General features: G+C 43.0%; 1 protein-coding gene across 3 annotated transcripts; it reads left to right on the top strand.

Moving 5' to 3' along the window:
* The first annotated feature begins 965 nt into the window (after positions 1-965).
* LOC110852648 lies at positions 966-26,548 on the top strand. 3 transcript variants are annotated; one of them, XM_035853511.1, is made up of 15 exons: positions 966-1,492; positions 6,836-7,174; positions 12,548-13,912; positions 19,572-19,732; positions 19,830-20,133; positions 20,219-20,396; positions 22,489-22,659; positions 22,759-22,858; positions 23,101-23,233; positions 23,338-23,674; positions 23,755-24,189; positions 24,265-24,660; positions 24,754-24,770; positions 24,849-24,931; positions 24,999-26,548. In XM_035853511.1, exons 2-15 carry the CDS (start codon positions 6,907-6,909, stop codon positions 25,233-25,235), a joined length of 4,185 nt encoding a protein of 1,394 aa, XP_035709404.1. In that variant the 5' UTR covers positions 966-1,492; positions 6,836-6,906; the 3' UTR covers positions 25,236-26,548. The 3 variants fall into 3 exon arrangements, with proteins under 3 accessions (XP_035709404.1, XP_021956447.2, XP_035709405.1); XM_022100755.2 differs by having other exon boundaries at positions 1,023-1,492; positions 23,356-23,674; XM_035853512.1 differs by lacking the exon at positions 22,489-22,659 and having other exon boundaries at positions 1,023-1,492.
* The last annotated feature ends 89 nt before the right edge of the window (positions 26,549-26,637 follow it).

Below are 26,637 nucleotides of genomic sequence, written 5' to 3'. Positions count from 1 at the left end.
AAGTTTGCACATTAATTTGTGAAACTGAACATGAACAATGATAACAATGATTTTAGAGCGACACCATTTCATTTTTATTATTATTTATTTTTTCTCTAGAAAGTGTAACCTCGTATCAAAAGATATCATGCACCATTCTTTGCAGTTGGTGGCATCCTCCATCATCCAATTCATCAGATTTTACAGACAAGAACATGAGCACGTATCAAACAAAGGGCAACAATGGGATGAACCCGCAGACAAATATGTATGTATCTGCCTCACAGTATTCTTACAACAAAATGAGCAGAAATTCCCACGTGTGTGGGAAATAGTTCCCATCATTCCATTTCAACGGACGGCGAGGAGACTTTTAGGTGGACGATGCGTGAATATTACGATGCCTTCAAATCCTCGAGTGGAATGTCGATGTCGACAAGCAACATTGAGACCACTGCAACGTGCCTCCTCCTCCACGCCACCCCACCCAGCAAGCATCTCAAAAAGTTGGCTGGTTAGTAGTATATGCATCTTGCTGCCAACAAAACAATGGTTGGGTTATCATTATATTTACCTCCACGCTATGTGGACACATTTGCATAACACTTAAATAAATAAAATGTCCCAAACTCTCGACACTGCTTATGCTAATCAGTACGAGGACACGAATATATAATTGGAGCATATTATGTCACTAATATTATTCAGGGGCTAGCACCGCACCCTCGCTCGTCATTCAAGTGGCCAATGATATCGGATGATGCACTTGTAGTCGTACATATTTAGCAGAAATAATAAGTGTATTTCTTCTTCGTCTTGAGAAGAGGACGCCCGACGGACGGAGGAAACGCTACATCAAAAAAATGGTTTCCTCTTCAACCAGTTTCACTCTCCTCTCGATTCTCATTGTTCGACTCATTCAGGACGACAATGCACCGCAACTACACACAAAATAATGTGTAGTAGTAGTCGAATAGACACGGCATTATTGGTTACGTTAACGTTGTTGGTTGTGATGAACAACTGCTGCTGCTTCCACAACAATATCCACATGGCATTCATCCGTCCAACTTGATCCAACCCTTTCCTCCTTCTCAGCAGTACTTCTTCAGTTTGTGTTTGTCTTTGGCCAGTGACACTGTCTCACGCTGCCTCTCCCCACTTTATTCCCCATACGTGCACCACCTTTGCATACACCATGCTCACAAATATTCCACCCAAGAAGCCACCAACTAAGAAGTTTTTGAACTGCATTTTAAAAACACAATGTATGTGAGCATAATTTGTATCAATAACATGCAATAAAATGTGATAAAAGTGAGAGTTGATTAATAGTGCATAGATTAGACTTGGTTGGCACAGTTAAACTGTTGATTAGTTGCTGTGAGTTTGTGGATTTGTGATCTTGCAAGACTGGATTTTGTTATGGATGGATTTCTCTCGTCGTTGTCGACTTGGTCGTCGTGAATGATGATCAGTAGTAGTGAATAAGGAGAACGTGTTGCTAGCGGTGGTAGGTTAACCGGCTTTCGGCCAATATTTATCACTCATTTTGCATATATGCAAAATTTTTGGCCATTCATTCAAAGATTTCTACACTTTTATTTTGCTTTATTGGCAAATAAATAAGTGTTTACTTTGCGTAAATGACCTTTCAACATGAGATAGAATCGCAAACCATAAACTAAAATACAGGTGGAATTTAGAATACGTCTTTCAAACGCAGAAAATTGAGTTGTGTATTTCGTGTGAGTTTTGAAATGACAAAATGACAACATACATAATAATATGCATTTTATGCTATTTTGATGCTCTTGCTTTGACACATACGCAGCCACACACAAAACTCTGCTGTGTGCTTAAAATTGAGTTGATAATAATGTGAGTTGACGTTGACAAGATGAAAATGGGAAAATTGCCGACGGAAGTTGCTGGAGGACATGGGCACGATTTAATCCCGTCTAGACTGCTTCATGTTACTTACTACTCGTACTGAAAATGAGGCTAATTTAACAAAAATGCCCAAAAAATGAGTCTAGTTTTTACCTGGTGCGTGTAATTGTGTGGGTTGTACGTACATATGATTTAAATGAGAAGTACGAGTACGACGTGCTCATATATCATTTTGGAGGTAAAAAGAATGACGACGAGACGACGACGCTCTTTCTTGCTACATTTTTCACCTGTTTGTTATATATGAATAAACATTTAAATATCCAAAGTTGTCAAAATTCACATCAAAATCGCATAAACTGAAGTTTTGTATTCGTCACAGACAGCACAGACATTCATTCGTGGGACTTCAACCTTACGGAGATTTATTACGTGTGTGTAGTAACGCCATACGTAGAGTAGAGAGCGAGACATGAGACTTCCACGTATGTATTTATAATAGGTCGACAGCTATGTAGTTAGCACACACCTTTTCAAACGCGTGATATCCGATACTCGTTCTGATCTCTTGCTAGGAATCGATGCAAATCATGCATCGCAACGGATTGCATGAAATTGCGATTGATGAGCAACCGTGTCGCTCGAATTGTTTTGTCGTGTGTCAAGAACAATAAGACTCCCACTTCTGTCTCACTCTGGTGCTAATTCAGTCCTAGCCTCGTTCCAAAGATGAGGTGGCTACTTCTTTTTGCTACTCCCGTTAAATATTTTTAGCCAATGTGCACTCACGCTGATTGAGTTTCTGAGAAATAATCAAACGATGTATTTCTTAATCTTGTTCGAGTCAGCTAGATTTTGTTGATTTTCACGGGCGACGTGAATTTTCCCAGAAAAGTCAACCGGGTCAGATCTGACTGATTAAAATTACGCAGATCATCCAACGCTACTTGCTACTTTGCAAGGTTGGCGATGACATATGCAAAGTGACAACCGGGACGAATGGAGCATAAGTTTAGCCACCACAAAATCCAATTTCTGCTGTGTGTGGCGTGGCTCTGATAGTTTGGCGTGGTTTTCTATGATTTGTGCTAATGCTAATGCCAATAAATTATGTCATTAGTGGGCTGGGAGGGACACACAAAACCCAAATAATGCATTCGAGTGGAATTCGTACTGCATTCCTCTTTCTAATCGAATTGCGTCTACACGTTTGTTTCCCCTTCTGCTCTCAGATTCGATTATTCGATATTACATCATCGGTTGAACGATTCCGTTAAAATTGCTATCACCATCCTCGCATTTTCAATTTGAGGTTGACAATGAACAACCACCTCACGGCCTCTCATTTCTCATCGTGCACAATAACTAAGTAAGCAATCAACCCACCAGCAACCGTAGACATTACGTATGCATCACTACATTCAGCACAGGTTGAAGGATGCAGTGTATAAAAATGGGGCGATTATCAGGAGGGCGAAATTATCATGTGGTTCAGTAGATGATGTGGTGGCAGTGGTCGTATAGTGAGATCCCATTTCTTCAAAACTGAATATTCTGGCAAAGTTTTAAGAGAAAAATTTCACATATGCTAATTAAAATGCTAATTGAATCTGAAAAGTGGCATGGCAGTGGTGGTTGTAAGGTTTTATGTCCTGAAAACCCTCGCAACTTTTGTAACAATGGGCGTACTCACGACGGTAGGATTGTCACCACGCAGTCACACGTTCGATTCCTCTGGCCGGGAAGCTATTGCTAATCCTACTCGGCTCGGTGTTAGTACGGGGTAGGTGCTGTCTCGTGACAGGGTGAGCCCAGCCATACGGAATGGCAATGTCACTGTGTACAGCCCCTAGCAGAGTCCGTTCTCTGTGGGGATGAGACAACTTGCTACGAAATTATGGCAAGAAGTCGCCATCTGAGGCTGAAAAGCAGAGAAATCTGAGTCCTGGCGATGTAAAACTGTCACATTTTAACATTTTTCTTAGGTGAAGGAAAAGTAACCATAAGGTGATCATGTTAAAAGATCACCATGGTTACGGCGAAGCCTAGGTATGCAATCAGCTGCAACTTTGAAAAGGTCGCACTGAGATTTCGCCCAAACCGTTCGTTGCATGGAAAACATGCTGAAACAAAAAAACCAGAGAATTCTGTTTTACAGATACGTTTTTTTTATTTTTTCAAAAATTCTAATTCCTTCAGGTAGAAAGTCCGATGCCTAAAATTTCAAATCCATTTCTTGGCATCAAGGAAGTGTTTCCGACCGGGGGCTTGCCATTTTTATTATTCTCCAGGATAATACGCAAATTGTAAGCCTTTGTTCGACTTAATCGGATCAAAACTGACGGAATTAGAGCTTTTTGAAATATTTGCATTAGGCAACCTATTTACGTGTTAAGTTACTGGTTGCTAACGTGCGGTGATAGTTTATTCAGCATCGCTATTCAATACTCAACATATCCAATGTTGCTAGACAATCGAATTACGTTATTATTAGATCGCTAAGTGTCAAGGCATCCTTGACAGAACAGAACAATCCTTAAAATTTTGAAACTGGGGGATTAAATTGGCATGCCACGCATCCACACCCACTGCGTAATTAAATTGGTATGCCAAGCGTCCACAAACAGGAGAATTAACAACGTTTAAGATTTTATAATTGCATATGATTTTATGCATATAAGTTCACAAATCACTAAAAATAATTAAATAAATAAATTTTAAAAAACAAACTTAGGTGAAGGACGCGCTTAAAATATTAAAACAAGAAGCATTACAAAATGTCATAAATCGCTTAATATTTATTAACTTTTACTTCACCGGGGGCCCAACTGTTAAATTTTCAAAGCAATGATAATCAATAATAAATGTAGCTAAACCAACGACTTGATTAAATATGAAGGGCAGCATTACAGAAGTTATTAAAAATACGCCAGAGCATGAGCAAATTTCCTCTATAAGAGGTGTCGCGATTTATTGAAAGATAATCATTCAAATCTTGCAAGTTTAATATACAAATACATATTACACATTTCGTATAATTGTTCCAAATCCTTGAAAGTATACCTTTTTTCCTGTGTTAGTTGGGCCCCCGGTGAAGTAAAAGTTAGTAAATATTAAACGATTTATGACATTTTGTAATGCTTCTTGTTTTAATATTTTAAGCGCGTCCTTCACCTAAGTTTGTTTTTTAAAATTTATTTTAACATTTTAACAACTTCTTATTTCGCATCGCAACTCATTTAGCAAACTTGCGAAGATCAAAATATTTCTGTCGTGAGGGGATTAGCAAAATATGACTTCACAAAACTCTCTTATCTCGCAAATCTACTGAAAAACACCTATTTTGGTATTGTTTCCATGGATTTCTGTAATTTCTCTTGCAGAATTACTTTGCGAAATAATTTTGCGAAATAAGGACATGCTCGATTGCTGGGTAAATTTGCGAACAAAAATCCCATGGTTTTCCAGCAAAGTTTTTGCGAAATCTCGCATATCTCGCAAAACTTCGCAAGTTATGTTGCTATGCTCAATTTGCGAGATATGCGAGATATGCGAAGGTTGACGTGAGTACGCTCAATAAGAATCTGTCCAATTTCACAAGCCATTCTCGTGCGGGTGGGTGGTAGGACGGCGCAAAAGTAAAATAAACTATGCACAACAAACAAAAGAGGAAAAAATGGGGATCGACTCCTGTCCGACTTTTATTCAGTCGCGTGTTTTGCGAGAGGTTTTTGGGATCATCAATCACGCCGTCGTTAGTGGGACGTGTCGCATTTCGAGTCATTTGTCAACCTCCTCCTCAGTCCATCTTCTTATCAAGTGGTCAAAATATGACTGATCTTGTAATAAATACGACGACGACGACGACGACGGAGGATGAATGCGACACCCACTGCACGACTTGTCCCGCGTGCCGTGAGTTGCGGATTATGTGATCATGCATTCACCGTTTGCAGTGATTATTATGCTGCCTAAAAGATCATCCATGCTCATAAATCTTTGGAAGGAATAATAATGATAAACTGTGCAGAAAATCAGAGTACAATCAAAATAATTGTTTTGGCAGTTTATTACCACGACCAGTTGAAGGCTTAGTGAAGTGGTAATCCAGATAGCGGACGAATGGGATGAAATGATGCCGTTTTCGCCAAGATTTTCCTCATTCCACTCAAATTAATGTTTTCAAGGAATCTTTGTTAATTGCGTTGTTTGCATATTCGAGTGGCATAGTTTAATTTTAATTAGTTGTAGAAAATACAATTATCCAATCCACTCTCTGTATGCCGTCGTTCTGATGTGGCTACCGGTTTTGCAAACCATTTCGTATGGATCTCTACAACAAAGAATCCAATCCAATGCAAAAGCACATTCGTACAATTACAATAGAGCAGCCTGAGTAATAAACATCGTTAAGTTGCTGCTGTGAGATGTCCATCACTTGCACATCTCATCATCATCTCTCTCTCGCTGTGTTTGACGGATGGAAATTGGTGGACGACGAGATGAGATATAAAGAAATCTGTTCAAGGGACACCAATCGACTCCCATTAAGTTAGATTAGCTTCAAGTTTCTCCACTTTAAACAGGTTAAGTGTCCGTCGTCGTTGTTACCCTTCAATCTCTCTCCTGAAGTAATGGAGTCGAGTGTATCAAATAAATGTCATATGCACATATACACACCTAATATGTAGTCAGTGGTAATCGCAGTAGTGGAGTGACCACCCACCAAAGCGATCTCGTAGCAGTACTATTATTATTATTAAGAAAAACAAGGACAAACCATTTTTCCAATCAATGTCACCTTTGCATCGTAATTGATCTGCATGCATGCACACACATCAGGTTTTCGTGGCAGTAAAGTGGTCATGAAAATTATTTAGTGGAAAATATAACAACTCACTCACTCATTCGCTGCTGTTGTGTCTAGTTTTCTGAGAAATTAATGTTTCATTTACAATTTCAGACTTGACGAGCAACTAACTTCGAATTATTCCCAAAATATGAGAATCTGGGAAATCCGGGGGAACGACGGGTATGCTGATTGAAAAAATGGTGGAGAGCTCCGTAATCCCGACAGGGCCCAGATCCGTCGCCAACAATAAGCCCATAATAGATCTCAACGGCTTAAATAACAACAATAATAACAACAACAACAATGAGAGCGACAATGAGAAACCAGAACCACATGAGATGAATGGACATGTGATCAAGACTTTTGATTCTCTGGAGGACGAAGATGAAGAAGACGAGGATTTTGCCACGGCTTCATCATCCGAGGAGGATGACGAGACACCGGAAACAGGTGTGTTACGTGTCCCTTTAAGAAAATGTCTCATCTCATTTCTCAGATGCTGCATGAAATCCATACAGTTCCATAATGACTTTGATAACTTACTTACTCGTAAAAAAGGGAATTGTTTATTGCTGCCTGACTTATTTGATGTGATGAATTCTTCATAAGAGATTGCTCAACCATGTCTCGCTACTGTCAAGTTAGTGAAAAAAAAGACGACTCCAATTTCGCAATATTTGAAAGAAATGGGTTATTTATGAAATTAAAAAGCTTTTATAACTTTTTCTCATATATTTCTCATTCCTCCTCCTCCTCCTCCTACGATACGATGCGATGTGATATGTTTGCAGAGCGTCGTAGAAAATATTTCCCAGAATTGTGGAGCAGAAGAGAGGACTTTTTGCTGCTTCTTTTATTAACCTTCCTGTAGTTCCCACTATTATCACTTCAACTCCCTCACTTTATCACGTAAAACAACTCACTTGGTTGTTCACTCGGAGGATTTAGCTTGAAATAATGTAAACGGTTAATGTTAGGCCGATGGGTTTGCCGTTCGATTGTTTGTAGTTCGAAAAGAAATTTCCCACAGATTGTTTAACCTGTACGTAAAATAATGTGAGAGCCTCATGTTAAAAGTTGGGTCGAGAGGTGCAGCAAGACATCACGTGCGTTTCGTTTACGAGAGAAATTATCAAACTATATTTTACTCACAAAATGAATACGCAACTCGTTTTCGATATTTTTTTACCACGATCAAAGAAACATTAGTAAAAATCCGACTCTTTTGAAGTCATTGTGGTTGCATCATCGTTCTCAAAAGTCGGGATGATACTGTTGTGTGCGAGGTCATTAGACGTGTAACTCTGTAAGTATCGAATTACTACTACAGGAAAAAATTAACCACCAAACAGCCAACATAACATAACATCGACGGTAGTCGTCAATTGCCTACTTGCTCTGCTTGTCATATTATTATTTATTTGGGAAAATTTCTTGCTTCTTAATTTCACAGATCACAGGATCTCAATTTTATGGTCGGTGATAATAAGACTTTATTTGGAAGTATGTGTCTAATGGGAAGATTATTGTCACTAAAAAAGTGTGCACCATATTGTAATGGGATGCTTCACTTGTCGCAAATGATGTGCAACCTGTGTAATAAGGATATGTACGTACATATATCACACTGAGAAAAAGTAAGGATGAGAAGACATTCGCTAATTAATTGGTGTTATTGTAGCGATGTCGAATCCGGGAGGAGGAAGGAGATGGTAGTGTGCCAATTGGTACTATGTGTGGTGGTGGGGCTGGGTGTGGCTGCCGTCGTCTCGGTTCCACTGGATTTGCTTTCCATCCGTCCACTCTTCGTTTTCGAACAAAACAGAGATTTATACGCGTTACTGTTGTAGACTCGCTACCACCCAGTGAATACAACGTTACACAAAAAAGTAACCCTGTCGGTGGTGGGGTGGTGGGAAACAAATGAAGAAGGGAGACACGGCCATTAGCACTTGGTTGGTAGCTCATTTGAATAGGATTCATCGGACCATCTTTCACATTTCTCGCTCCTCGCCCACCTCTCTAATAAATAGCTCTTACGACGACATGCAGAAATCCCTGTGGTCTTTTTCATCTTATTTCATCGCCCATTGTGTGTGTGTGTGTGTGTACATATCGAAAATGGTTCTCTTGAAGCAAGACTCGCGGTGTCAGCTCGTGTGGAAACATTCAATCTTTTGGATACATAGATTCCACTGCTGGTAGAGATCAGAGATAGCCTTTCCCCTCCTCGTCCGGTGGTCAATTGGTCCGGTCGATGGATCATCATGCTCTCTCTCCTGTCAGCATTTCGCAAGGCTACACTGGAGAGATTAGAGCAAGAGCGTATCAGTTCAGAAATCGAGATTTCTAAATCTGGGGCGGACCCTTTTCATCTCCTCCGAGCTTCATCCTCCTCCTGCTGCTCCATTTTTTGTTCCGTCTCCAACGGAAGTGTGCCTGGCTTTAAAGGGACCAAAGTCAAGTAGCGGTGCATCCTCTCTTTTCTACCAACTATGCAACGAGACCATCAATCCGTGCAGTGTGGACGCAATTTGGCCCTCAAAAAGTGTGTTTATGAAACCGTTTCCTCTTCAACTTCTTAAAATAATAAGTCGGCATTTCATCTTCTCAAGAAAGGACGTAGAGTAGTCGTCTTGGTCGTGTGCCACTGTTCAAGGACGAAAAAAGAATAAAACCTTTTATACATAAAAAGCAAGCCCATATTCGCTCCAAGTTTTTCTTTGTAAACCTGTCCGAGTAAGAATAAAATAGATGTACAAATCTATTTGTCATCCAAATTATTATCGAATAAGTAAAATTCTGCTCAACACATTTTTCCTGATTTTCGATTATATTCGTTGGTTATAATTCATGTACGATTGTTTTTATCGGACGTGTGAGGGAGGATGTTTCATTGACAGTATGTGAGACATAAGAGGAAATGGATACGGGTTTGAGGAAATGATAAGAAAATCTGATCAAAATTCGCACAACACGACGCAACACAAACACCAACTGCTGCCACCATATCTCATTTTCCAAGTGGCTCTTGTACACTTTCTCCTCTCAAATTTCTCTCACTTTTCTCTCTTCCTCCACACTTTCTCATTTCCCAGCCAGCCAGACTCCCACCCACGAAAAAAGCCTCTCTTGGCTTCCACTCGTATGTTGTACTTACGTACGTGTTTAATAGGGGCTGCTGTAAGTGCTGTTTGAGCAACGGTTATTATTGCGCACATCTTACATAAAGCTGGCTTAAATTTGTGCGACTATTTACCAGAGCTATAGTGGGCCATTCGCCTTAATGAGATTCCTTCCTCCATTGGATAAGATAAACCTCCTAATCCTCCTAATAAGATAAACATGGGAAAAGAGAAACATGGAGATTCTTCTTCTCTGGGTCGTAATAAGTATGAAAGTTTGGTCGGAATTCTTTGCATAATTTGGGCAAGCACTTTGAAACAAATTAAATTTTTATGGAAATTCTTTGCAATAAAACTGCTCCGTCCACGTCCACCAAGGACGAAAGGATCGCTGCTGCTGCTCCATTTTCATCCTGCTTGTGCTGCGGCTGGAGTATAAATAAACTGGGTAATTGGATAATTGGAGCAAAGCAAACCATTAGCACATCGTTTGGCATAAATACTAGTTCCGATGTCGTGGTTGGCAAGTTTCTCCTTGGTTCTACCTCTCTCTCGAAAAACTGACAATGAGGATGGAAAAATGACAATAAAGCAGATTTAAGGATGAATAGAAACATGATAACACAAAGGAAACTGTACGCTTAATTGGGTCAAATTGTGTCCTTGTTGTATGCAAATATAAATAAACGGGGACAAAAAGTTTGATCAATATCGGGTCATTTTGCCCCATTGTATAAAATGATCGTTTTTCATGACATTGAGAATCTAAAAGTATGAGCAGAACTCGTAAATAGGACTAAAAACTAGTTTAAATTGGTTGAGACAAAAAATATGGCAGCGATTTTCGATAAATTAATGTTCGTTCCCCTCCCCGAGTAAGGAGACAAATTTTACGAATCTCTCTGATTAAGCGGTGTGTACGTAGGAGGGTTGTCTCCTGGTCGTCAGCAACAAGTTAAGTGGGAGTAAAAATGGGAGTGGGGAGAAAAGTTGGATAAAGAATATAGAGTTCCAAAACCGTGCAGGTCTTTTGTCTCAATTCGGCTCGAGTTTTCCCCCACGTTGCAAAAAAGTGGGTAATATGTCATAGCTTTACGAGAGTTTGAAATCTTTATGGCTGCAGCTCAAGTGAATCCTCTGATTTATTCCATCTCACTTCATTTTCGATAGCAATTGTTTTCTTGTCTCGATCATCCCTCGCAACTACGACGAGAGGTATACGTATTTTCCATTCTAATCCGTCCACTCATTGCTCAGGCTAAACCGTCATCGCCCAAACCACGAGATTCCCCCAACGGGGAAGAAAGCATCTGCGAGAAGTTGGTTAGTTTAGGCACATATGTACTGACTGTATAGGTTCGTACGTGTTGTGGTGGAGAGCTCACGGAGAGTTCCAACCAGCTTGTTCTTCCAGCAATCTGATTTTCCGCTAATTGAACATTACATGAGAGTCAACGAGGCGGATAAGTAGGAAGTAATTGCAGAGGACGATAATCGTCTTAATGAATGTGATGAGGCAGCAGATAATTAGATCATTGAGACCAACTCGCCCTCCTCTCTCAAAGAAAGAGACGGAAAAGGAGAAAGCTTCACTGCTCTGCACGACGAAGACGACGTTGGTTGGGCATGTTTTTGTTATGTGTGTGCTGAACACGGATTGACTTTGAACCCTGATTTTCCTTCCGACCCATTCTTCCTTTTCTTTCCCTTCTTTTTTTCTACTTCCTTCTCACAAGGCCCGAATTTCTCTGTAAGATATCTGCTCCCTCCATCGGATCATCATTTTCACCACCAACCATTTTTTAATAAACAGGGATGATGAATGGCAGGAGGAGAGGAGGAAGGATTTTGTGGGCTGTTGAATAAATGGGTCGCTCGTTTGTGCCGTGTTTGCGACTAGTTGACACTTGATGTACCCGGAGAGAGAGAGAGAAAGAAAGAAAGGACGACAAAGAGCGGAGCTTATTCGATGTGTACGTAATCCAACCCGAAATAATCCTTCGCTCTCACGTCGTCTTCGCCTTTTCGGTCCAACTGCGAGGACTGTTTCGGAGGCTGGAGAGAGAGAGAAAGTGAGAGAGAGAGAGAGGTTGCTGGGTTGCGGTGAATAGGGACCGAGAAGCTTTTTTCGTCTCTCCTTTAAAGGAATTTGGATGGATGTGTGTGCATAAAAATGTCTCCGTTATTTACCCACCGTGAAGAAATGCGAGCTTGAGAAGAGGATATCCTCGCCTTAGCTCGACATAATTCCACTCCACTTTTGGACCATGACCAACAGGAGATCGTGATGGATTGCTCATACATCAAACTGCCAGTGTCATGAGGGAATTTAAAACGGTTTTGTGGTTTCCTACTTTCCCATCCCCCGAGTGAAAGCCCATGTGTGCAATGCCATTGAACCTCCACCCAATATTGGTGGAGAATAATAAGATATCCATCAAATGGGATATTGCGGCAGCACAAAGTAAGTAGTCGGAGAGGCAATAACTGTCGAGTGGAATTACATTTCGAGAGGTACGAGGGAGTAAATGGAGGAGGAGGCCGCCGAGACGCGTGCCTATTCATCATCACATTCAATCCTCCAAAATGAACTTGCATAAATTGAAGGGAATTTGAATTTTTAGAGGAATTTGAAGGAGGCGAATGACATGAATCTGGTAATGACAGTGTTCCGTGACTGCTGTGTTTGATGTTGCAGGGACGTGCCGAAGTAGTCATCGAGAAGGAGGAGTGATACCGGACGTGCTGCTAAATGAACTGCATGAGATCTTAGTTTCCTCGTCTTCTTCTTCGGCAGGAGGAGAGGATGGAGATGAAGAAATAAGCGATGATGAGAATGGGGAAAGTTGGAGCTCTCCTGGCAGCAGTAGCAGTGGTGGCAGTGGTGGCTCTTCACCGGTGTTGGTACTGGAGGCGATCCCGGAGGAAGACTCCGACTGGGACTCCGATACTACCCTCACCGAATTCAGTGCGGGTGCTGAGCATGCCCGCTTTCCGCCACTTTCCGACATATCGACCCAACCACCACCGCTCCAGCCCAGTGTTCTTCTCCCTGGGCCCAAAGAACCATCAACAGTGCCAGCCGTCGTCCTCCACTCCGAGTGTCAAGTAAATAAGGGCCCCACTCAAGGACCACTCGTCTCCCTTGCATCGTCAGAGCCCACCACATTGCCACCCACTCACCCAGAAGGAGAAAATACCCCCACTGACAGCCCCACTCAGTTGACAGAGTCGGGACGGGACTCTGGCAACGGAACGGGGTCACCGACTCCAGATATTTACACGACTGTCACTACTCCTCCGACTCTCTCGGATCCCTTCAAGAGAACTGTGTCATTCCTTGAACCCTGTGAAACCAGTAGTTCTGCTGGTGAGGACAGTCACGAAGAAGAGAAAGCAGTGCTCCGGAAGGACGATAATAATCATTCTGGTTGTGAAAGTGCAACAGAGCAAGACGGAGCAGGGAAGAATAATCAACCCGCAGAGGAGAATCCAGCAGTACAACCCGAGTCATTATTACATAATCCTCCAGGAGAAGAGCAACAAACTCTCCACTCCGCACTCGTGTCTCCTCTTCACATACGACCACATGGGCAAAGTGACCCCGCTCCAAAATCTGACCCCGATTCGCCCCACAGAAAGAAAGTACAAAGAGAAAATGGTTCATTTCGTGTAAAAAAGTGTGTGACATTCCGAGACGACTGTAAGCAGTCTGGGACAAGGGAGAGTTTCGTCTCGAGAGGGGAAAGTGGTGGTGGAGACAAGAGTGAGGTGAGCAGAAGGGCTGGTGGGAGGTGCCCTGCAGGTGCTGCTGGGGTCGAGGAGGGGGAGCAGCATCAGCGAGTCTTAGCCGCCCCCTCCGGCCCAGCCTCGGAATATTTTGTAGTCAAACTACTCGCGGCCGAGCAACAGCGACAACTGGACCTGGTCGACCTCACCAAGTTGACGAACAACATCGGAGGAGCAGGGTCCTATGACGGAGGACGAGAACTGAGCAAATTCATCGAAGCTGAAACTGCAGGATCGTACTTTAGTGACAATAATAATTCGGAAACTTCAGGAGGTGAGTACAAAAAGAGGAATCTTATTGCTTCCTCTCGTCTCTTTTGATGTTTCATAATTCAATTTATTTGCACTGTGGTTCAGAGCACCCAAAAATATTGAGAGTGAGAGACAGATCTCTCCCTTTCGGAATGGTGAGCTAGACAAATAGCTGGTGCTACAACGAGTCAGTGGTGCACATCAATTGTGGAGAGAGAGAAAGTCTCTCACACAGCATACTCTTTGCCCATTATCAATTATACAAAGAGCCGGAAGTAGTGCAACTGCCACTCCGCCGCAGTCTTGCTATAGTTCTCGGAACTCCGTCTTGATTAATAAACCACGCTTCATTTTCCTTGGAGAGACAGCTTGATTAGTTGCGACAGAAACTCATTCAAATTTAGTCGTGTCATACATCTCTCCGACTGACTCTTGCGCCATAAATTTGATGACTTCACCTGTGCACACACATAAATAACTACACTGACACATTACATTTAGGATACGAAATATTTAGGCGGTGGTGGATGGACTGCTGGATGTCGTTTAATGGTCTGGTGGATGTGGATAAGTGAGTGAGTTGGCCTGGAAGTGTCACTCCCACTCTGTCCCACTGTCACTTGAGCTCTTCATTTATTCATCGTCCCATCCAACTCGCTCTTTCTCCTCCCCTCGCACAGATTATCCACCACCACTTTAGCCCGTCATCTTCTTTTTTGCCCTCTTCTCCCTTTTTGGGAGGAGGAGAAAGTCAATCCTTTCACTTTGGGTTCAAAGGATGCTGAGAAAATCCTCCAACTACGTAGAGATCATTCTCCGACCCTTGACGCATTCTCTGGCGGAATGGACTGAAAATGGATGTCGCAAACAATTTGACACAGTCGCTCGTCTGCTGCTCACTGGTGCAATAATGACGCTCAAAGGCTGTTTGATAGTGCGATATATTATCTGCAGATAGGCTGTCAGAATTCCATTATTTTATTTTACTGCTGGTCCATAGTCGCAGTAAACTGACACCATTTGCCACTCGTCCCCGTATTCAAATGGGTGGCCGTTGTTGTTGATGGTGTTGTTGTTGTGATCGAAATTTGGGATCCCTCTCCTCGTTGCCTTTCATCTTCCCACGGGGAGCGAGCGAGTGAGGAATTAATGGAAAACTGAGGTGGCGGACGAGGCTGTCTGCAAAGAAAACATTGATTGACCCTGAGGGGGCTTCGTGTCTGTGTGTGCGCTCTCTCCTCTTTTTTCTATTATCCACTCGTAAATGGAATTAAATGGAACTTGGATGGAGTGGGCTGAAGAGTGGGCAGGAGAGGAGGCAGGAGAAAGACCTGGCAAAATTCCCAGAGTGAAAGTTTCACAAATTGTACGAGAGGCTGCTGCTGAAGTGACGTCTCGAAGAGAAAAACTCTTTTGCCACTCCTATTAATACGAGTCAACATTTGTACTTACTTTCTCTCTCCCGTTGCAAAAGTTCCAGTTTCAACTGTCAAAATATTTAGGTGTTGGTAGCAAGTGCACATACAAAGAAGACCAGGGTTTGTGCGGAGGTGGATGCGATGCGAGTGGGTGGGTGGTGATATTGGTAAAGGCTGGCTCTGTGGACGAGGAGGGAGACAGGCGAAGAATAGGAAACGGATTTCCGATAAGTAGTCCTTATTCAGCTGCCTGCTGGCCATTCCAAGTCGAGCTCATCAATATTTTACCGTTATCTTGCAAACCAACAGCATTGGAGATCGGGAGTCATGCAGCCCTCGGTGTGCTGTAAAGTCACACAACAACACTACATGGTCCACTTCATAGGGACGAGTACATACGAACGAACATGGTATATAAATACTCACATTGACAAACTGGGTTCGAAATTCGATTACATTTCCATCAAACGGCCTACTTTTCTGCTTCTCAAGTATTCAACTATCGGGTCAACTGGTATTATGCTCACCTCCTACTCACTTATTCCGCCGTGCATGGCGTGTTGTCGGCATCATGAAACATTTCAATGAGGAGGAGCTTTATTGTGCTTTCATACGTGTTGTTTTTTGGACACTTTTCTCTACAGAGTGTCGGATTTCTTTCTGTGCAGTTAGACACACACAGTCAAACACGCGAGTAATTTGAAATAGTTATTTCGTCACGATGCCCACCTCTCTTCATCACCAAGGGTTCCTTTGTGGAGTGGATGGCAACATCAACACCCACTCGGTGAAATAATTCGTAATCTGTTCTGGGGGACTTGTCTCCACGAACGGAAGGAGAGAACAGCCTGCTCGAACAATGGCACAATTTACTCGTCATAACAAATTCCTTTAGAACTTTCTCCAAGGACTTTCTCCTTTCTCTTTCTCTCTCTGGTTTGGAGACGACGTGCTTGGACTTGCGAATAATGAATGTTTAGTTGTTTGTGGGTCGGTGTGGGTCACCTTCTGCATCGTAATGATGCATACAGGCTTTCACCGCAATCCGACATTCCAATCCCCAAAGTTGCTGCACTCCTTGGCTCATCTTCATTTTGGTCTCATAATATCCTCTTTTGTGCCAATATGTCAAATTTGTCGGGAATAATACGGAATGAAAATTCATTCGTCCAATCCCCTCATGATAAGTGACGGATTTTCGGTAAAAGGGGCACTCTGACGCGAGTGAATGACTTGATTCCCCTTTTGACAAATTTTTCACTCTTCATTTATTCCAGGATCAAAAGTCAAGACATTCTCAAATAAAGAATAACCACTAAAAAAATCCACCGCATCAGGATTTTCTGAACCGAAAAAAAGTATAAAAAGCCTTAAATTCTAAGCATATAATTTCTCTGGGTGCTGGTTATGCTGCTCAGTTTGACTGGGTTATTGAGACTTGGGAGGACTTTAGGTTAGGTATTCTGACAAGTGGTATTAAATTTTGAGCGTCTGTAATGTGGTCTTTTCTTCCATATTTCACATATCCATTGAGGAGAACATAAGGGCGAAATCCCATTGGTTGCACTTCACTCGTGTGTGAAAACTTTCTCTCCACTTTTCAATACATAACGCGATAAAAGACAAGGCCAGCTTTTGTGTCGCTGCCTCCGTATTATTTTATTTTTCTTCCTCCTGAAACGCTTTCATAGCCTTCAAAGAATAAGCTGAGCCGCGATGACGACAAACTCGGCTCTGCTGCTGCTGCTGCTGATTCAGTTACATTAATTTGGCAACATATTTCACTCCTGAGAGGAAACCTCGTAACAAAGTTTGTCTCGTATCATTACATATTTGTCCGTATACTTCCCTAGTTGGACGAATTCTTACTCTGTCGCTCATTTCATGACAATCGTCTCCTCCTCAAAGTATGTGTCCTTCAAAACTCATTATTCTTCTCCTTGAAAAATAGAAACTGACAAGGTCGACGAGGGCACGTGGAGAGTTGGATGGATACACTGCAAGTTGTGTAATCAATTGAAGGCTGTGTATTTATTGAGAGGAAGGAATGAAGGAATATCCATGTACTCGAATTTCTGAGAGATCAGCCATAAACCAATATTTGCCCATTTCCACTCTTGTTACACTCTCCATCATGTCATATTTATCCTGCACTCGGCACTTGTTTTGGAGAAAATAACGAGAAACTCGGCTCCGTCGGTGCAGAATATTATATAAACTCCAACCATCCAACTAACCAACCCACGGAGAGAAAGTTTGATACATTTCATCCATCCACCATGGAGCACTGGGTCGTATTATTGTGAGCCGCATGTATCGCTGGAATGGGGACACTCTGCTCTTGTGAGTAGGAGGATAAAATACCGTGAAACTTTCTCTCCAAGAATAAAATTGAGTTCGGCTCGGTCGGTATTATTGTGTTCTCCAAACTGTCATAAAATTCTGGTCTGGCTGAGCACACACGGGAGGAGAAGCATAATAAATAATGCTTCTCCTCCTCCTCCGTCCTGGAAGGGGAACAATTTGCTTTTAAAGACTTCCTTTATTTCATTTTCGTCCTTGGAACTTAATTTTCTCTCAGAATTCCTCATCAAAACTAAAATTGATATTTGATTTGGCATTTCTCTCCTTGTTCCGACCATCCTCCTTTGAGCTCACTTTCTCCAGCAGCCAATATGCACGGCTTCTCTCTCTCTCTCGACGGGTTTTATAGGAAAGCCCTCAAATCCCAAATTCTATTACTGCCAAGAACTTAATCAACAAAGTTTGGAGTGTTTATTTGATTTACTTCTCCTCCTCCGCTTCTGTGCTGGTAAATACGACAACAACGACTCTCCATCCATAATGGCCATTCTAGGCATATAATAATTTCCGTTTCGAATTTGGCGACCAATTTTATTGGTTTGCACTTTTTTAGAGCATAAATTTAACTTGTAACCATCATCACGACCCACCCACGTACATTTCCATCTAAATTTATAGCCCTTGCATAACATAATTCTATTACGAATAACCGTTACGAAACTTAAGGTAATTTTGTAGAATTGAGTCGTCCCTCTGCTCCTTTCCACCTAATTTATGAGCCCATGAGATCAAAAAGGGGATGAGAAATCGGCAATAATTACGCTCTTAATTATCCCAACAACCGTTATTTGGCCTTGTCCGCACCCACAATGAAGTATTGTGCGAGAGAGGATACACGTAGTGTTTATGGAGTCTTGGTCCTGTTCCGACCTCTCTTTTTATTGCACCCATTCCAGCCTTTGAAACGACAGTCAAAATAATTGAGGGGTATGTACCTATGCATCTTTTTGCTCGTCGTGACATTCCACACTCACTCTCGAGCAATTTGTTCAGTTTTGGTTTTGTTCCAAGCAGTGGAGGACACGGATTTGAGCTATGCACTGAACGGGACAGGTGAATAGTGAGTCTCGAGATTATTATTATTATTATCATGAGTTCGGCACACGCTTCCTGAGGGGACGACGGTTCCTCCAATTGAGAAAACGAAATGGGAAGTGTCAGTCACTCCTGTCACCGGTGAAAGTGAGGTCTTGATTGTCTCGATTTCTGCGAAACGACGAGTTTCCGCCATGGTCTGCATTATATGCACTTGAGACGTATGTATCTTCCTATCTGTCGATCAATCTATCGATGGTGTACGTGGAAGCACGTAATGAAGAGTGAAGAGTCATCCTAGCATCGTCTTTAGTGCCAGCGTGGAGGTGTGGATGAGTGGGGCTGACGGAGTGAGTAAAATTACGAATATCGTCTCAAAAGTGGCTCAAGGTTGAGCAGGCCTACGATTTTCCTGGATGAGATGGTTATTACACAATTATGCGAAATCCTGGAGGGAAGCTTTGGGCTCTCGCTCCCGAACGGATTATAAACCTGTATCAGCTTAACCATGTTTCGCCTTAATTCCATTTATGATTCCCTCATCGCCAAGTGAACGTGCTCCACTTTCGAGCAGGACTCGGAATACATAAGTGCTTCGAGTAATCCCATCATCCCACTCAGTCCGCCAAGACTCCGCTCAACCATAACTGCAAAATAGCATCATCATCATACGTAGCACCGCTTAATGACTTTCTCCCCAATATGGATTATATTTTGCAAAGGTGGACGAATTATTATGCCAAATTGTTTCAGTTTTTGCAAGACGGAATAAAAGTTGGCAAAACTTTTCCATCCGAATTTAAGAATTATTACGAATGCTGGGGGAATGAGATTAAGAGGTTGAAACTTTACTGTAAATTGCAGAGATGCATCAAAGACTGTCTTCCTCTTGCTCGGAGCATCAACATCTTCCACCCGGCGTTCCGAGGGAGAAGCCACGCTCCGTTTTGCGAAAAGTGGGCGCCGCGGTGAAGAAATCGGGTCGCAATGTGTCGTTTAATGAGTCTCTCAACCTTTTTTACGAGGTAAGAACAATTCATTCTCCATTTTTACGGCCCATTTCCTCACTCTGCGAGAGATCCCATCATCTGATGTCAACTACTATGTATGTCGTCAACGTAGGCGGAGTGTCAGTGCTGGATTCACGAGGAAGACTATGCTCGCCTCCGTCATGAGGAGCAAATGCAACAGCAACTCATTTACGAGCAGGCCACCCAACTCCACCAATTGCACCACCACCATCACCACCACCACACCCCTTACCTCACCTACGAACCTCCACCCCTCGAGTTCGAGGACACCCCCACGCTGTCCCCTCCCGAGGGCTACAAGGACCGCTTCTTCCCCCAAATGATGGAACACCACCAGCTCCAACAACAACTCCAGCAACAACAGCAACAGCAACAACAATCCTCGCAGGATCCTGGTTAGTTCATCTCAACAATAGTTGCATTGTTTTTTTGTCGCGGAAATAATTAATGATGAAAATATGTCTCGTTAATTCATCGCAGATGTGACGCGAGTGAGTCCACCATCGCCGCCGGCCGCCCGACGGAAAGTCTTCCTTAAGGAGAGCAACTCTCCAGAGCAACAGCCGCCCGTGATGAACCACACCCACCACCGCCCCATCCTGAACGGGCTCGAGGAGGAGGAGGACGAGGAGAGCAGGGCCGCCAAGAAGGGCTCACGGTTAGTTACCCATCATCATCATCATCATCTTCCTCGCCAACTTTCACTCTCTCTGCAAGAGCATGATTCGCATGACGTCAAAGAGCAGGAGCCCCAGCAGAAGAAGAAGTAGTCGTAGGAGCACCACTCTCATACTGTCAGATCCATGCACTCTCTCGCTCTTCAGAGTTTAAAATAATCCGGAGCAGTATGTCGCTGTACGGAGTAAGCAAGGGAGAGAATAAGTGCTTCGAGCTTTTGTAACCTCCTCCTCTCCATCCACCTACGCAATAAGCTGCAAAAGGCAGCCAGGGTAAAGTTACCTACAAACAGAACTACGGGGAAACTCACGTTCGTCTCACTTTTCCCGAGCAGGCAACACATTATTTTCATCCAGTCCGACCAGCAGTATTGTGCAACATTTACGTCAGACCTGCACCGAGAGAGAGAGTGAAAAAGTGAGAGAGAGAGAAAGTGAGGAGGAGAAGGGATCCATAATGAAAGTGTAAAAAGTACAAGATGCGCTCAGTGGGATGAAAAGATGCCACCGGTGCAGTTGTTGTTGGTGCTATTAAAAGAGTATTTTTTACTCCTCTCACTGGTCCTTGAGCCGCTTTTATGGTAAATAATAGCGAGGTGGAGCGACTATGTAGATAACTTTCACCCAGGCAGCAGCTTTCACCCACACACTTTCTCACTGATGTTTGAGCTCCTCGTTGGTCGGTGGTTGTTGAAATTCTAAGAATTTTGTTCCACATCCATTCACAAATTACTTTTGGGAAGGACGACTCATGCAACGATGTGTGATGTGGTATTCATTTCGGTCCACCCGTCGACTGTGCCTGGTGCTGATCGACTCCTGCTGCAGCAGTGGATGACGCAAGGAAAGACCTCCTGGCTCATTCTGTATGCAGGCAAACTACACGCCAACTAATGTGTGTCTGTCTCTCTCTGCTCTGTGGTTATGGTTTCGAGAGAACGGAAATGAACCTGGCCCGAGCTGGATGTATGATTAGCTATGAATTATGAGAATTATCTTCAGCCAGACTTATTCTCCTCCTCCTCCGTGCTGCATCGTCAATACGATGCTGCGACCGAAGGAGGAGGGCCCATCATTTATTCCCCTCTGGGTGGCTGAGAGTGAGAGTGGTGCTCACTCTCATCTCCAAATAAAACCATTGTGGTCCACGACAATGGCAGGGCCTCGGTTTCGCGTGTGTGATGTTTCAACCGGAAATATCTGGATTGGTATCTTTTCCTATCCTTTCTCTCTCTCCCTCTGCGTTCTCCTCTTTTTGACGCTTTCTTCTCATCTCATATCACTCCCATCATTCTCGTCGTCATCGTCGTCGTCGGCTGCTGCTGCAATCATCATAAATGTGAACTGGACAAGATCATTTTCACGGTCTTATTCCCCTCCCGTCACTTTACGGCGAGGAGGACTCGTAGAAATTCTTCTTCTGTAGAAGCTCCGCTTGGTTGGTGTTTGGTATTGATTGCCTCTGACCCACTTTGCTCACTTTCTCCAAACTCGCTCCTACGTCGTCGTATTTATACCTTGGGACGACTTTGTTTGATGAAATGGAATGCTGTAGGCGGGGAACAGCTCTCTCCGATTCTGCTGCTGCTGCTGGGGATGAAGGGCGCTAAATTCTGGATGAATTAGCACAAGCAAATAATATTCTCTGGCTCCATGGTTGACAGTGCATGCATAATAATCAACTGTATGCGCCTTACGTAGTCGTCTGTCTGGAGGGAAAGTCTTCTTCTTGCGGATGAAAGCCAGTGGTCTAACGAAGAGACGGACGAAGATGAAGCAAAGTTTTCTCTCACGCTGGTCATGCGTGGCGTGGAGGAATAAGGAGCCGTCTCTAATGATAACACAGAGAAACCCATTTCCACACGGATGCTCACACTTTTATCTTATCTGCTCAAGCGAAATGACTTTTGCTTTGAGAAAACTTGACGATGAAGAAGATGGTTGGCGTTGTTGGATGGAGTTTCCAAAGCAGAATCGAACCAATCTGAGAGAGAAAGTCGGACGGACGGGATGAATGCTTGGCTTTTCAGATTTATTTGCGATAATTAATGGACCGAATGGTTGTTGCCGCAGGTTTGGAGGAATTCTGAAAGGTGGTCGATTGTGGAGGTCAAACAGCTCGGAGTGCAAAAAAGTCTCGTCCCCATTGGATGAGCCGGATCTGGTCAAATGCACGGAACAGGGTGATAAAAGGGCTAGGGCGGCAGATGCAGAAAATTTATATGCGCTCACAAATGTTTCACAGTGCGTGCGAGATTAGTCACAAGTTTTCCCATATTGCATACATGCGTGGCTCGATAAAATCAATCCGTCTACAATCTCCGTGTGTTTGTTGATTCGCAGGCAGAACCAGTCTCAGCAGGTGGAGATGGACGAGGTCATGGTGACCCACCGACCTACCCAAGTCAGTATTGGCACGGCTCCGCTGCGAACGTCGGAGCAGGTACATATGTTCACTGTCAAAGGAAAAAGTGGCATGTTTTATGCCCTACTCAATTCTTTCGCCTGAATTGGAAATATTAAATTGATTTCCATAATTCCAAACTCTTCCAACATTGTTCTAAATAAAACCCCCAAATTTTTATATGAAACAATAAATCTCTCCTCAACAAATTGAATACATTTTTAATCAAGAGATGCATGTGCTCGTAGAGTTGTTTTATATACGAGTCGTTTACTGCACAGATTCGCCTCGCCGTGGACTCTACGTTGAGAATGTCTCGCTCCAAGAAGAACAAGCAGGAGTGCTCCTCTCTCGTCGAGAAACTCAGATGGCTCACCTCACTGGATGATGAGGACTCATCGGACAGCCAGTCGGGTAAATGCAGATAAGACCACGAAACTTGTCTTCCCTCCATCCCACTCACTTTCACCCGTCCCGCATACACACATGCACTGCTAATCATCCAATCGACTTGGTAGTAATTCTAGATTCCACAGGTTTTGCGACCTGGCCGTCCCGTGACAAGAATGGTGCCCCCAACTCTGCCCCTTCCTCGACAACATCTTCCTCCAGAAAGTCGGATGCCGGCACATCCACTTCCGAGGAGTTTGTTCATCCCACTCACGCCATGCGGCTCCCCATTTCTGCAAACGAAGCCAAAATTAAGCAGATTTCCTACACGTTGGAAGACATTGATGAGGGACTCAAAGGCGGTGACAACGAGTTGGAGACCTTTATCACGGAAGACGGCATGAGACTGGAGAGAATCCGACGTCGCTACGGGGAAGACGTGGGTGGAGATGACTATGGATTTAGGTCAGAATCAAAGGCTAATCAGCTACGAAAAGTTTAATTCCAATTAACTTATTGAATGATTTGCTTGCTATTTCCCACAGCCGACGTCCCTCCGTGAAAGGAATCAAGCCCAAGTTTTCCTCCACGAATCAGATTTTTGCCCAGTTTACGAGAGCAGGTGCGGAAACGCCGATTCCTCAAATGCAGATGCAGATAGAGTCACAATACGAAAACATGCGTCCCATTTCCAACTCCCACTATGAACCTCTACCTCCAAATGGGGCCGTTGGTGGTGGTGGTGGGGAAGGAGGCAACAACGGCAGTGGTGCTAGAGTGAACTTGAACTATGACCAATTCCCCCCAAATCCAACACCCACGAGCAGCAGTAGTAGCAGCGGTGCTGGTGGTGTTGGAGGTGCTGGAAATAATGGGAACGTTGGTGGCAATGGGAATGGAAGTCTAGCCCAACAACAGCCCACCGTGCGCCCAGGTATCGCATCCAGTGAAGAAAGTCGCAGCCATTTCGAAATGATTCGGTAATAATATGAACCCCAAGTTAAAACTACGCATTTTTAAACTAGTCAATTTAGTTTATCGCTTGATATTTAAAGGCAATCTTTTGAGCAAGCAAGTTTCGTGAGCTACAATCGCCCTCATTCCTGGAGTGTGAGCACGCTTCCACACAACCACACGCACGCCAACGCTACCACTTCGACGGGACACATTCCTCTCCCGGGCATAGCGAATAATTTGAGCGGCAGTGCCCTCAACATTCAGAGTGGTGCTGGTCCTCCCCAAGGACAACCGCAACAACCGCAGAACAACTTGTCCATGGGGGTCCCTCTGGTCGGCATGAACGGGGCGACGGGGATGGGAGGCACGAGACCCAACTCGATGCCCATCATGGGTCCGCAGCAGCAACAACTTTATGGGACGCTACCACATCAGATGATGGGACCGCAACAGCAAGGCCCCGGCGGGCAACCCATTTATGGAACTGTGCGGAGGTAGGTTTTAATCTCACCTGCGTCTCATTTGCATTAAATGAATAAAATAATGTGTGGAAAAATGTACTAAAATATAAATATTTTGATTTTCAGAGTACCAAATGTGATAGGTGAGTTGTTGTGTTTAAATAATGTGCCCTTACTGTGGTAATGGGTGCTTGGATAAACAATGCGAACTTTATACGTAGGTCGACCTTTATTTCTACACTACGGAGCTTTGTCGGTGGAAGCGCACCCCAACAAACTTGTACAGCCATATCCTCCCACCAAGGTTTGAACTCTGAGCCAATTTCTTGTAAACCAGTCCATGTCATTCATGGCGCTTGTTTATGCTGCAGGTTCCCGAGACACCATCTCCCACTCAGCAGCAGCCTCCCGCTCCAATAAATAATATTAAATACTACGGTCCACCGATCAGATATTACAATCCGCCGCCCCCCGTCCCGCCCAGATCTGCTACCACGGCGATCGGTGGAGCTGGGAATGGGGACTGCATCGGACTCGAGCGAGGCAATCCTGAGGGGGCAACGGACGAGGAACCTTCAATCAAGGAACCCTACTCGATGAACGTATAATAATACTTGCCAGAGCTACGTCTCCACTAAATAGCTTAACAAACCCACACCTGATGATACCCTTAGAAATTATTATTACCATTGGTAAATAGTGTCAGATGCATAAATACATGTATCCATATGTATCAGTAAAGGAAGTATTATCAGCGACGTACGTATCTAAATATCTCCTCCGAAGCACTACATAATAAATCCAAACGTCGGATGAGGATCACCGGAAGCTTAAATATCGTACTCATTCGACAACAAAAAGAACAAAAAACAAGTATTTGATACAAATCAGTAGACTTCGTCTCATCATTGGGTACGAGGAATTACTTAAAAAACAACTAACCCTGCCTGCGTACTATATAGCTTTAGTTTTGAATAATTTAATTATCATCCTATTAATTAATTAACCATAAATTCTTAAAGGGACGGTTTGTCCACTGTATTATTGCTGTCGTGTCATTCAACAGAAAAGTATTATGCTCCTTTTTTTATTGTAGTTTATTAATTATGTAACAACTGGAGAAAAGATGCGAGCGACGTCGACGACGCTTCTCACCTTTCTCCAAATCAAAGTCATTCCAAACCAAAGATTTTATACTCGTTGTTCTTGTGTCGTCGTGAAACTGCTGATTTTAGAGATGTAGTTTTATTTGAGCTTTATATACATATATTAATTAATTAATTAATTGAATACTATTCTTGGGCCACATCATATTTGTCACTTATGTATTAAATATTAGTTACTGAAATATTTACTACTTATATTTATGACTGCAGGAAATGTTGAACTGCATTTGAAAGCTCATCATCATTCCTTCAGTAGAGTCTCCATGAAGAAACGAGAAAATACAGTGCAGGAAATTTTTGTAACAATCAGAATCAATAGCGTACCTTTGAAACCATCACCTTTTTGAACACTTTTTGGACATTTTTCCCCAAATAAAAAGTACCCTTCAAATTTTGGTATAGGAAAAAAGTTTCATAAGAATTTGTAGCTTGATCCATGTCTTAGCTGACTATTGAAATACTCGCAATTTGAAGTAAATAAAGAGGTCATAGTGAGAAAGAGGGAGAGGCAAATAGGAAATTAATAGGGGATTTGTACTCTGACTCGAAATGAGGAAAATGATCACTGGACATCAGTACCTATGTTATGTGTATTGCAGCAGCAGTTTGAAAATACTCGCAAATTGGTTTTGAAGAAAATATGGATCAATTTAATATACGTTATTATTAAAAAAAGGAATTAACAAAGAAATTAAAATGTGCCAAAGATTATGATGATGCGAAAAAATGAAATAAATCGAAAACTATAAAATCTGTTTGGCTACGAGAAACTTTATTGCATAAATATTTAAAAATGTGCATTTTTTACTGGACGGGGAAGCGAACGACGCAAAATCTTCTTCGC

The sequence above is a fragment of the Folsomia candida genome, unplaced genomic scaffold, assembly GCF_002217175.1.
Source record: "Folsomia candida strain VU population unplaced genomic scaffold, ASM221717v1 Fcan01_Sc007, whole genome shotgun sequence".
In the NCBI taxonomy this organism is placed as follows: Eukaryota; Metazoa; Arthropoda; class Collembola; order Entomobryomorpha; family Isotomidae; genus Folsomia; species Folsomia candida.
Note: the sequence above shows the minus strand (reverse complement) of the source record. Positions and strands in the feature narration are given on the sequence as shown.

Excerpts from the sequence above, each read along its gene's own strand:
- LOC110852648 (XM_035853511.1), top strand. The coding sequence starts at position 6,907 with ATGCTGATTGAAAAAATGGTGGAGAGCTCCGTAATCCCGACAGGGCCC. Across the intron at positions 20,134-20,218 it reads ACAATCCTCGCAGGATCCTG|ATGTGACGCGAGTGAGTCCA; the intron begins GTTAGTTCATCT and ends AATTCATCGCAG. Across the intron at positions 22,660-22,758 it reads GCGCTCACAAATGTTTCACA|GCAGAACCAGTCTCAGCAGG; the intron begins GTGCGTGCGAGA and ends GTTGATTCGCAG.